Source organism: Fragaria vesca, linkage group LG6, assembly GCF_000184155.1.
Source record: "Fragaria vesca subsp. vesca linkage group LG6, FraVesHawaii_1.0, whole genome shotgun sequence".
Lineage (NCBI taxonomy): Eukaryota > Viridiplantae > Streptophyta > Magnoliopsida > Rosales > Rosaceae > Fragaria > Fragaria vesca.
The window spans coordinates 16734762-16747196 of NC_020496.1; the positions used below are offsets into that span (position 1 = coordinate 16734762).

At 36.7% G+C, this 12435-nt stretch overlaps 1 protein-coding gene across 1 annotated transcript; it reads left to right on the forward strand.

Moving 5' to 3' along the window:
* The first annotated feature begins 5588 nt into the window (after positions 1–5588).
* Positions 5589–9424, forward strand: LOC101300161 (putative cyclic nucleotide-gated ion channel 8-like). Its single transcript, XM_004303189.1, has 7 exons — positions 5589–5635; positions 5821–6400; positions 6653–6862; positions 7011–7318; positions 7966–8077; positions 8313–8549; positions 8677–9424. The coding sequence occupies exons 1-7, from the start codon at positions 5589–5591 to the stop codon at positions 9400–9402; spliced, it is 2220 nt and encodes a 739-aa protein (XP_004303237.1). The 3' UTR covers positions 9403–9424.
* The last annotated feature ends 3011 nt before the right edge of the window (positions 9425–12435 follow it).

The window sequence follows — 12435 nt, forward strand, 5'->3', positions numbered from 1 at the left end:
TTTTTATATATATCTAACATCAAAAAGTGTAAGTATATTAAATTACCAAAATATGTTTATATTAATTAGATAATATTATTAAAAACTTGAAATACACTACATCTCACGTTAACGTTTTCTTCACTATATGAATGAAGTTTCAAACTTAAAACTTAACAATAGACATATTTTTAACCGAGTTGATCGATGATTAATCATGGTCTCATGGGCAAGAGCTTAATAATTCATAATAATGGATTCCCTCATGAAAATGAAGGTTTTTGGTTGGCTTCGACCATGCAAAGACTTAGAATGGTACTATCTATCCTGCAAACTAGTGGAGTATCCATGCTTGAGGTTTTCAAGCAGAAGAAACTGGTGATCTGGTTTGGCATTTGTTTTGCAATGATCTAAAACATGTGTGGGTGCAAAACGTCCAAAATAATGAATATGTCAAAAGATTCTACATATATTGATCAATCATGGTGGAGCAGTTTGAATGCTCTTGAGTTTGCAAAGAAAACATAGTCTTCTCGTTGTTTAGCAAGGACAGAGAAAACTTTTATTTTATTTCTAAGTCGAGATGATATAAAAAAAGGAATGAATGTGTATTTAGAAAATATATATGGTAGTATCGGTATATTTTGAATGAGGGTAATTTAGGAAGTTTAAAGATGTGTATCTAGTTAAATGTTAATATTATAAAATTATGGGTGCGGCTATTTCCACCCCACTAAATACTCAGTTCACCCAATGCCTTATTTTTTACCTTTAACATTCCTATTTCGCCCTTAAAATTTTGAGAAAATCTGTTTTTTTTTTATTTTATATTCTTTCTTTTTATTTTCCTCAATCTAATAAAATCTAAAAATATATACAAATATCTCATCAATATATTTGATGTATACCTCCATTCTTCTCAAACCACATCCTATATATATTCTCCTCGATCTTTTTCTAGAGTTCCTTCTTTATGATTATATATATATATATGAAAGACTACATTTGAAGCCATAAATAAAATTAAAATAAGAATGAACAATCCCACCACACTGTATAACCACCATGTTAAAGATTGAAGTGATTCTCAAATCTGATTTGAAAGATGTAGAGAATTTGTTTTTTTTTTTTTTTTGATGTAAAGATGTAGAAGTTGTTGTTTGGATTTTATAGATTTTAGTTTTTTTTCTACAAAAATTCTTGATTGTGGGGTTAGTATGGAATATTTAGTTTAAAATTAAAATGTGAGGTAAACAAAGTATTTGATGGGGTGGCAATAGCTGCACCCTAAAATTATTTGGTGGTGTATTAAGTGTGAGATATGTATTTAATTAGTATTTAGCCATGTGTGAATAAAATTTCTCTATGCACATTGGAGTTGTAATCTAAAATTAAATACTCACTACTTATGTTGTAAGAAAATGTTATGTTTGTTAGAGCATGTTTAGCAACATTAGCCATTTTTTAGTTAAATTTGTTAAAAATTCATTTTAGGGGTTCTAGTTGCACCTCCAAATCTACTAAATATATATACCTCCATCATTTTTTAACTCTGATTTGACTTTAATTATCAACTCATATGATATAAGGACAAACTAGTTATTTTTTTTTTTTAATAATACAAACAACAAGTTGATCTAGTGCCTTTTGCTTCCTCTCCATCTAGATATGCAGCAAGTTGATCCTTCTTCCTTTTGCAAACTCTAGCTTCTTATCTAGGTTGATAATCTGGTTCATTCCCAAAACAAAACATATAAAACAAAACTGAGTATCCCATTAGAAAATTGGCTCGAAAGATAAGCTGTTAAGGGTAATATCTCCGATCGCTCTCTATATTTAGAAGCGAGATATCTAGAACTCCTAGAAGTAAAACTAGAGAGCCACTTTAGAGTAAGGGGGACGTCAGTCCATTAATATAGTAAAAGTTACATAGAAATAATTCACCCAAAGAGCTACGAAAACATTGAACTACCCGTAGGAAACCTTAATTAGCCTAAAACCAAGATATAACAATACATAGGAAACTTGACATTCAACCAGTACAGAATTAAACCAAAGAATCACATAGACGATTTTTTGACGCTGCGATGCTAAAGAAGAAACAGGAAAGAAACCAAACACTTCCCCAACGTATTCAATTACCAAGCTATGACACACCTAGGAGCACGATCCAGTCCATTTGACCCAAAAAAGTACCAGATAGAGCAAGGCCCAATCCTAGATACAAACTCAAGGCCATGAGCCCAGGACCAACTGCTAAGGTCACCTAAAGGATTGGACATGTAGCCTTCAACTTGTTCAAAGCACTGCCCGCCGCCGCCGTCGTCGTCGATCCTTCCAGTGGTCGGCCTAGTCCTCACTGCCCCATCACCATCATGTGGAACCCACCAAAATGAATGAATCCCTAACAGCCAAAACCAACAGAAAGCAAGTATCCACACCTGAATTTAGCCCGACTTGCCTTAACAACTTCGCCCGACAAACACCGAGGTCGACATAGTCTCTCCTAAGCTATTTAGAGAGCATATTTAGCTTTTCATATAATTAAAGATGCATGAAGCTCTCTCTATACTTTAAGGAAAAAACTTGCGTCCGACCCAGTTTGGACACATTCGTCCGGACTCTCATATGTAGTCCAATTCTAGTCTGCCATATGTCATTTTTTTGTTTTGATTTTTATTCTTTAATAAATTATGCTTATGTAGGGAATCTTTAATATATAAAAAAATAAAATAAAATAAAAAAATAAACAAAAAACCTGAGTGCAAAGCTCTTGCAAACATTGTTGGTGCGGTTAATTCATGAAAACATGCATCGCATTTGCTTCCACCTCAACTATTTGTGTTTAATATGAAAACATCAAACGAGAATAAAACTTGCAGTGACTGCATTTGATTTGAAATTACTTAATGAAGTAACAAAAGACACCGGTGAAGACTGTGCTCAGTCCTCTATACAATAGAACGCCAGAACGAAAAGGGCGCATAACTACGTGAATCCCATTTTCTAAGAGAATCAATTTGTGTGATGGTTATGTTCTCTACATTTGAAGATACATATCTCACATGCTCACTACCATACTCACCAAGTATTGCATGTGTGTAGTATATAAAGTTTGGCTTGCACCCTGGGTGGTTAATTTGAAGCTAGAATAGACACTAAATGACCATGACCTATGAGAAATTTTTCAGTCCTACGGGAGAACCACTAGACATGCCTAATGGTTCTCTCTAGCTAATAAAAAATAGCCATGTGGTTATTTTTTACACATCATAGCTGGGTTAAAATTTATTCTCTAAAATTTACTCCATTCAACTCAAGTAAAATTAATCAAACGTCATACCAGAAAAATCAGTTAGGAGAATCACCCCATAGCGAACAAAAAACAATCTTCTTAATCCTAATGTGAGCATTATTCAATGTTGTTTTCTAGCTTAAAATTCTTGAAGCAATAACACAGTGATAAATCTACAGCACTGAAATGCACGAAAACAATTTCATTGCTTCTCTAAGTCCAATCCGAATTCGATTCCAGAATCAGATAAACATCAACTCTTGCAATCCTTCTGGTCATGGTTAATCTATTTACTGATCGAATTGGATTATTGTCAAAAACTTAGTCTGAAATATGGCAAAAACCCAGGAGAAGAGATATGGCTATGCAAGCAGGGGCCATATCTCCGTTTACATGCCCTTTTGGTTTTGAAGTCAAAGAGAGTAGGAGCCATAGTTTCAATATTTCCAACATTTTTACTCCAACTCAAACCTCCATTTCTATCTTGTTCTTCCTTCCACACCTTCAGCTTCCCACCGATTTCCCTTGATCATTAATCCGTTTCGAGTATTGGATTTTGTGTTTTAAGGGTTGAGCTTTGACAATGACTGTGATATATCACTCATTTGATCAACACAAAAACTAATGACAAACACAATAACTCAACCCCAAACCCAGAATGGCCCTTACTCTCTTCGATCGACCTTCAACCCCAAATCAATGGCATGCCAAATGGAGATCTGAGTTTTTTTTGTTTTGTTTTGGATGACGTTTGTTGGTTTTACTTAAGTTGAATGAAGTAAATTTTAACCATGTGATGATGTGTAAAAAATAACCACGTGGCGATTTCTTATTAGATAGAGAGAACCATTATGCATGCCTAGTGGTAGTGGTTCTCCCGTACGTAGCACTGGAAAATTTCTCGACCTATGAATTAAGCATCATCTCCTATGTCTTCCACTTCAAACATCTGTAAAGTATGGCTTCGATATGAGCCTTTGTATGTATCTTGTAGAACTAACTTGTAAACTATAAAGGTAGTAATTAATAGTTTCCAAAGTATTACCCAGCTCCTTAGCTATTAAAGAATTCCTACACAAGTGATTTCGAAAAAAAAAAAAAAATCCCTACATAAGTATAATATATTAAAAAAAACAAGAAAAATAAATTCAAAACAAAAAAATTACATGCGGCAAACTGTGATTGGACCACATGCGGCAAACTGTGATTGGACCACATAGGAGTCCGGACGTGTGCGTCTAGACTAGATCGATCGGACGCAAGTTTTTTCCTGGTAAAATTGATAAAAACTAAATAAATATTTAAGTAATTTGGACTTAATTTGTCCAAAGAGGTCCATTTCTAGAAATTTTGAGGGAAAAGCTGTCATATTTAGTTTTTTCCCAAATAATTAATTTTATTCAAGAGAAGAAAGAAGAAAATGAGAAAAAAGGGCACAAAATCAGCTAATTAACCGTACAATGGTCTGACTCTCCTCAAAATCAGCTTCTATTCCTTACTACCCGCCTTCGTCTCTCGGAATCGCCCACCTCCTTTATCCTCCTCGAGCTCTAATGACAACACTATCTTCCAAACAATTACATCATTGATACAGAATCAAAGCTGCATTTACCAACGTAAGTTCCCTTCTTCCTTGTGTTATTTCTCGTCTGTCTTTTCTCATCTTGTTTCACATTGTTGTAGGGAAGAAAGTTGAGTTTCCATTTTGTTCTTTGCATGATACCTGCCATAATCTGATATGGGGTATGGTTGCAATCCATAGTAATGCCAACAACTTGGATCATATATAGAAAATGGAAGACAAGAACACATAAAAACTTGAATAATGGATTTGTTGCATCATGTCTTCTGGAATGAACAATGTGTTACAACAAATTTATACGAGATGCTTTGAGAATCCATTTTACTGTTCGCCCAAGTTTCTATTCCGATAGATATCATTTCCAAAAAAAAAAAAAGGTTTCAATTGCGATCAAATAAACACAAACAACCTAAAAGCACTATGGCTTTTCTGGAGACAAAAGCAACACCGTTAATTTTGTCTACTTTCATTCATTGTCCTGTCCAAACTGCCAATCTGTATCTATCAGCCCTGAAAAACAAGTTCTGAAACTTGAAAAATGCAATTTCTAATTTTTGTGCTATTTTAATGTCTGCCATTGCAGCCTTTTCATTTTTGTACTATGATGGCATAATCTGGGTTGATTGAACTTTGTGCTATGTTACCCCCAATCAGCGGATGAAGCGATTTGGGACTTGCCTGCGGATTTTCACATTCTAGTCTGATATCTATGTGACCGATCGACTGTTCAAGATGTACAAGTCGCAGTATTTTGGAGGTCAGAAGGAGAAATTTGTGAGGTATTATTTTTTTTTTTTTTTTTTTTTTTTTTTGTTAGATGTGGTATGGTTTGTATTTGTGCATTGTCTATATTTCAACTCGGACATCAACTGGTCTTGAAGATATTTAGCATCTCTCAAAGAACAGACTTGTAGATTCTTATTGTTATTGTTTATTATGATTTGGCATATGTTGACTTTTGTAGGTTGGATGATTTGGATACAATGTCAATAAGTTCAGATACCGGGAAAGTGAAGAAATGTGGATTTAATATAGAGGGTTTGGCTTATACTGATCGTCGAAAAAGAAAATCAAAGTCAGTTAAGTTTGGATTTCCGAGGGGATCAGATGGAATAATGACAGTTGGTAGATCAATAAAAACTGGTGTCACCCGTGCAGTGTTTCCAGAAGATCTTAAAGTTTCGGATAAAAGGATATTTGATCCACAGGACAAGTCGCTTCTGTTCTGGAACAGGCTTTTTGTCATATCATGTATCTTTGCAATAGCCATTGATCCTTTCTTCTTTTATCTCCCTATATTCAACAAGGAACAGGAATGCCTCTCTATCGATAAAAGTTTAGCAGTCACAAGTATAACGGTGCGAACTTTAATAGATGTTTTCTACCTTATTCGCATGGCTTTTCAGTTTCGTACAGCTTATATTGCACCATCTTCTCGGGTGTTTGGAAGAGGTGAACTGGTGATAGATTCTTCAGAGATAGCACAGCGATATCTACATCGTTACTTCTTTGTTGATCTTTTGTCTGTGCTACCCGCACCACAGGTTAGAAATGCCATGCTCAGTTTCTGCTAGTTTGCACATATAGAGGAACTTTTAGCCATTTCTTTCTCCCAATCTGAATAACAAGCCTAAGAGAAAAAGTCTTTGATAAAAAGGATACCCGCACTTCATGGTTTACGAATTAGCTATTACCTGTAGCAGTGCAATTGTGGAGGTGTCATGCTAAATTTAATAAGCTAGTTTTGATAGAAATAATAGATTGAGACTTATCTTGTTTGTTTTGTTAATCTGCAGATTGTTGTTTTTGTATATTTGCATGGAAATGGTGCGGCGGTACTGACTACGAAAAAGGCATTGCTATATATTGTCTGGTTTCAGTTACTGCCAAGATTTGCCCGCTTATTAGCTTTAAACTCAGACCTTAAGAAGAGCGCGGGTTCTTTTGCCGAAACTGCTTGGGCCGGGGCTGCATACTATATGCTTTGGTTTATGCTTGCTGCTCAAGTAAGTGTTTCTTATCTTGTTAAGTAAGGCATGCTGTTTTGCTGCACTACCCTATAGGCCTATATCCCCACTGTTGGTAAGTCTTGGTTGAAGTTCCTTGTAGAATGACTTTAAGCAACTTTTTGAACTTATAGATAAACCTTTCCAGGTCACTGGGGCTGCCTGGTACTTGTTATCTGTAGAACGCTATGGTTCATGCTGGTGGGATAAGTGTGCAGAAAATGGTGGTCAATGTAAAGTAGAATTTTTGTACTGTGGCAGTGAGAGTATGCCGGGATACGATGAGTGGAGCAAAGTCAAAGAGGATGTTGTAAAGAAGGGCTGCAGCGCTGAAGGTGAAGACACCGAATTTGATTATGGCATCTTCAAAGGTGCTGTAGAATCTGATATTATTTCATCCACCAACTTTGGAGAAAAATTTTTGTATTGCTTGTGGTTTGGATTGAAAAGTTTAAGGTATGTTATCAATTTTAAAATAATTTTTTTTTTTTTTTTTTTTTAGTCTACCTGATTTAGTTATAACTGTTTAAAACTGTGCATACTCAAAGTCTGTTCTGTTTATTGGAATATCATGATGGTACGTATGTTGACGAGTGCTAGTTAGCACCAAGATATCATTTGATGTTTTTGAACCAAATTCTTAAGTATAGCCTTTCCAAATATATTATTAAAACACAGAACCAAATTCAGTACTTGAATTACATTGTTCATTGAATTTTAATTTTGAAACCAATACAGATAGTTTTAGAGCAAGGTGCTACTAGTTGCAAGATGGAATGATAAATTCTTTCAGGATAGTAAACATAGATGTTCTGTTGAACAATGTGGAAGCCATTACTACTCTTTGCTACTTTATAGCAGAGTTTTCACCCAGTTTAACTCTAGCTACTTTACTAGTATTTAGACTATTAACTCTTGTTATGCTCTTCTACATCCCACAGGCACTACGGAGACATTGCTAATACATAGTTGTGTGTATCTTTTGATAACATGCAATTCTATTACTATGCAGTATATGGAACGCTTACATATTACTGTAGAAATTTGCTAGTTTTCTGCTTTGGGTTCTCAAGTACTTATTACTGCTGTTTCACTTTCTTCAGTACGCTTGGCCAGGGGCTTGAAACCACTTCGTATCCAATGGAGAATATATTTTCCATAGGGGTAGGCACTTTTGGCCTCATCCTCTTTGCCCTTCTGATCGGAAATATACAGGTGAGCTGTTGATCACTCTACTGGATTCATCATTTTATGTCCTTGGCTCTGGTGGAAAGTGGTTATAATCTGGATGGAAAAGGAGGATCAACATGTCGGACCGATAATACTCCCCAGAAATTACTTCTATTGAAAAAACAATGATGCTACAGAACTTATTTCTTCTTTCTACTATTTTGTGGTTGTAACCTTAAGCCTTATTGCTGACTTTTGGAGCTTAATGAACATTGTACAGACCTATCTTCAGTCTCTCACGATTCGTCTTGAGGAGATGAGAATAAAACGGCGTGACTCTGAGCAGTGGATGCACCATCGCTGGCTTCCGCAGGAACTTAGAGAAAGGGTTCGCCGCTACGATCAATATAAATGGTTGGAGACTCGAGGTGTAGATGAGGAGAGCATTGTCAGGACTCTCCCAAAAGATCTCAGGAGGGACATTAAACGGCATCTCTGCTTGAACTTGGTCAGACGGGTAAGTATACATGGTTTCATCTCCTTCCTTCAACGGGTCTAAGTTAAAATCATAAGAAGCATATAGGCCACAAGGTTGGTTCATTTTGTGTTTGCAAATTTTTAACTTCATTTGGTTGTGACTGTAGGTGCCTCTTTTCACCAATATGGATGAGCGGTTGCTTGATGCCATTTGTGAGCGTCTGAAACCAAGTTTATGCACAGAGAATACTTTTATAGTCCGGGAAGGAGATCCTGTTGGTGAGATGTTATTCATCATCCGAGGTCGCCTAGAAAGTGTGACCACAGATGGTGGCAGGACTGGATTTTACAACAGAGGTTTGCTCCAGGAAGGTGACTTTTGTGGAGAAGAGCTCCTAACATGGGCACTGGACCCGAAAGCCGGCTCTAACTTACCATCATCTACTCGAACAGTGAAGGCTATAACTGAGGTTGAGGCATTTGCTTTGGAAGCAGAGGAGTTGAAATTTGTTTCCACTCAGTTTAGGCACCTTCATAGCAGACAGGTGCAGTACACCTTCCGGTTCTACTCACAGCAATGGAGGACTTGGGCAGCCTGCTTTATCCAAGCTGCTTGGCGCCACTACAGGAGAAGAGTGGCGTTGGAAAAACAAAGAGAGGAGGAAGGATTCGGATACAGTGACGGAGATGATGATAATGATGACGATGATGGTGGTGGTGGCGGTGATTCTAAAGGCGGTTCTGGTAAACATGGGCTTGGTGCCGCAATCCTTGCATCCCGGTTTGCAGCAAAAACTCTTCGTGGTCATAGGCTTCGCAGTTCAGGCAGGAGGGAGCTACTGAAGCTGCAGAAGCCCCCTGAGCCAGATTTCTCGGCTTATGATGATAAGTAATCTGTAATCAAATCTTAAACTTGATATTGAAAATCCAAGTCTGGTGTGTACATACAACTTGGGCACTCACAGAAATGATGTCATACAGACATACTAGGTTTTCGGAGCAGTTTCACAGTATAAGTTGTGATCAATAGAAGCCAACATTGTATGGCTAAATATTATAGCAGCAAGCAGCAAGAGTTGAACTTCATAGAAAATACAAATTACCACCATCTACTAATGAACACACTCACCCACAAGACTTATGTACATTTCACCAATGATGCCAGATTACCTGTAACCTTCGTTGCCTAAATTGATGGTACATTACCTATGATCTTTGTTCCCTTAATTTTATGAAGATAATCTGTCTTGCCTTCATCGGTGTAAGGTTACTTCCCAAATTGTTGTAAGATTACGTGTGATCTAAATTAGTTGCGGAGGATGGGCAGGCTTAGTTGCCTACAACCAATAGGCTTCATGTGTTTCAAGAGCAGTTATAAACAGTAACAGAGAGGTGCAAGAGCAGCAGCAGAAAAATTGACCCAACTCCATTACAAATTTATTTGATTATTCATGGTGATGATTTTTTTTCTTGATACATTCATGATTTTCGTGGTAGTGAATTTTTTTGGATAAAAGAAAATACGCACAACGTGTAGAGTCACCATTTACTGAATTCTTCACGCCACTCATACTCGGTTTCATCAAGTTCGAGCGACTATGATCCTTGAAGTCATCTCAAACCAGGTTGCACACCCGCCAATTGTGGTAGAAGAGTATGGTGACTAAGTTTTTTCTGTGCAACCAAGTATGATCACCATCTTTACCATCTTGCAGTCCATACACCAAAAAATGGGTTGATACATGTCAAACGTCTCATGTGCACGTTGCCTTCGTTTGTGATTCAAATTAGAACTACTCTGTGGATGGCTAAGAATAGGCAAATAGGTTGCTGGCATGCAGGGGTTCAAAATAAAATGGAGGGTTTGTTTTCATAATTACGAATTGACAATGACGCTGTAACATACAGGTTGGATTCACACTTGCTTGAGCATCTGATTCTAATTCAAGATGAAGAAAGCCTCGCTCTAATGCTAGTGTAGGCCGTATGATATCATTAAGTTCTCTGCATGTCAAGAATAAATATATACATTAAGGATAAGTTTTAGTGTGCTAACTGATAATATAAAACAGGGGTACTCAGAATTTAGGGGTTGATTTCTTGAGGTGGAATATCTGAATGTGAGGGGTTTGTACAAAACTTGTGGTTTCTTTGAACATGGTGGGCAGGGCTGTAGTGGTTCAGGGCCGAATATGGTGGTGAGTGGAAATTGGGTCAAGGGATATGGTCCAGTGCCGCCAGGTTTAGAGGATGTATCTCTAGGTTCTGGTACAGATGACCAACTGATCAGTTCTCCAAATGTGACTCCCACAATGGTGGAGGGATCAGCCCTGCCTTCAGCGAAGGGTGTGATAAAGGTTGGCAGCGAGGAGGTGGTTAAGATGATTGAGGGTTCAATGGTTGAAGCTCCTCTTCCGGTTCAGAACTTAAAGGAGAGAGGCTGAGAGCGTATGGACTCACTACCCTCTCCGCCGAAGAGTGGGAAGACTGCAATCATGAGCTCCTTCCGTTCTGCCAGAGACTGGCAATCTGCTGGATTGGTATTCACAGGAGTTCTTAAACAGGCTATTAGTTTGTCTTCACTGCAAAGCGTAGAGCTCATCTCACCAGGCTGAATAAAGAAGCCATTTAGGCTTCTAAGCTTTCCTGCTTTCCTGCTTTCTGTTTTTTTTGCTTTATGTTTTTTATTTTCCCATTTTGGAAGGGTTTGGTAGTGAAACGTAGGATTTTTTTTTCTTTTTTCTTTTTTAGATTTTGACTTAGAAAAATTTTATTAACACATTCCTAATTATTAGATACACATATTATACTTAATACACCACCTATTAACTTTATTATTTTAACATTTTACTAGATACACATACCCAAATTTCCTACAATACCCTCGTTTAAATACACAACTTATTCATTAAATACACAACTCATTCACTAAATACACATATTTTCTAGATTTGCTACTCAATTTATTAAAAGAAAATTCACATTAGTTAGATCTCATGCGTCACCAGGGCACCGATTTTGCTTGAGATCTCTCTCATTGAGTTAGATCAATGACAAGCAAACTAGAAGGGTATATATATAATTATATATAGCATCATCCCAAGTTCTAGTTTGGTGTTCAAACGTAAATGCTTTTGAACGACCTAGCATGTGTGAACAGTAAAAAATAAATTTTCCAACTTCAATTTGTACTGTCTAATCAAACAACATACCCTATAATCTAAATAATACCACTAGAATCCATTACGTTGTCTTTAGTTTTTGCTTGAAACTATGGCTGTCCCTAGCTATTTCTGAGTAGGGCTTGGTATCTTCACATACGTTGTTCTCGTAAAGGAGAATAATAGTCTTAAGCGAGATATTTTTTTTTTAACTAGGTTTCTTTACTTTTGATATAAATGTCTCTTTTGGTAATTTTATGTATCTACAAAATCTTATCTAATTTGTATAAAAAAGCGATGTGTATCTAACATTTAGGGATGTGTTAATAAAATTTCTTTTTGACTTATGATTTATGACGGGTGAGCGACTCCAAACGTTTTTAGTGGTCTCTAGGGGTTTGGGAAGGTTTGTTTCTATATAGGGGCTAGATTCAGTGGGAAACGAAAACACTTTTGGGCCACGTAATGTTTTTATTCCTGTAATGTTTTTTCTGTTTACTGAGGTCCGCGTATGAATAAAAGTGTTTTCATTCCCCAAAAAAAAAAAAAAAATTAAGGGGTTGAAACAAGTTGTGAAGGACAACCCGAGCAAATTCAAAAGGTTAGTCAACTGTGTTACTATAACTCTCAAAGACATTGAGATGTTCTACGGACTTCTACCTGAACAATTCCTGTTCTAGCTTTTTACACAAGCAATGTTGACAGTGTATCTAAGAGCACATTACAATGTGCACCTTCATGGAGGAATGTTAGAGACGGCTCAAT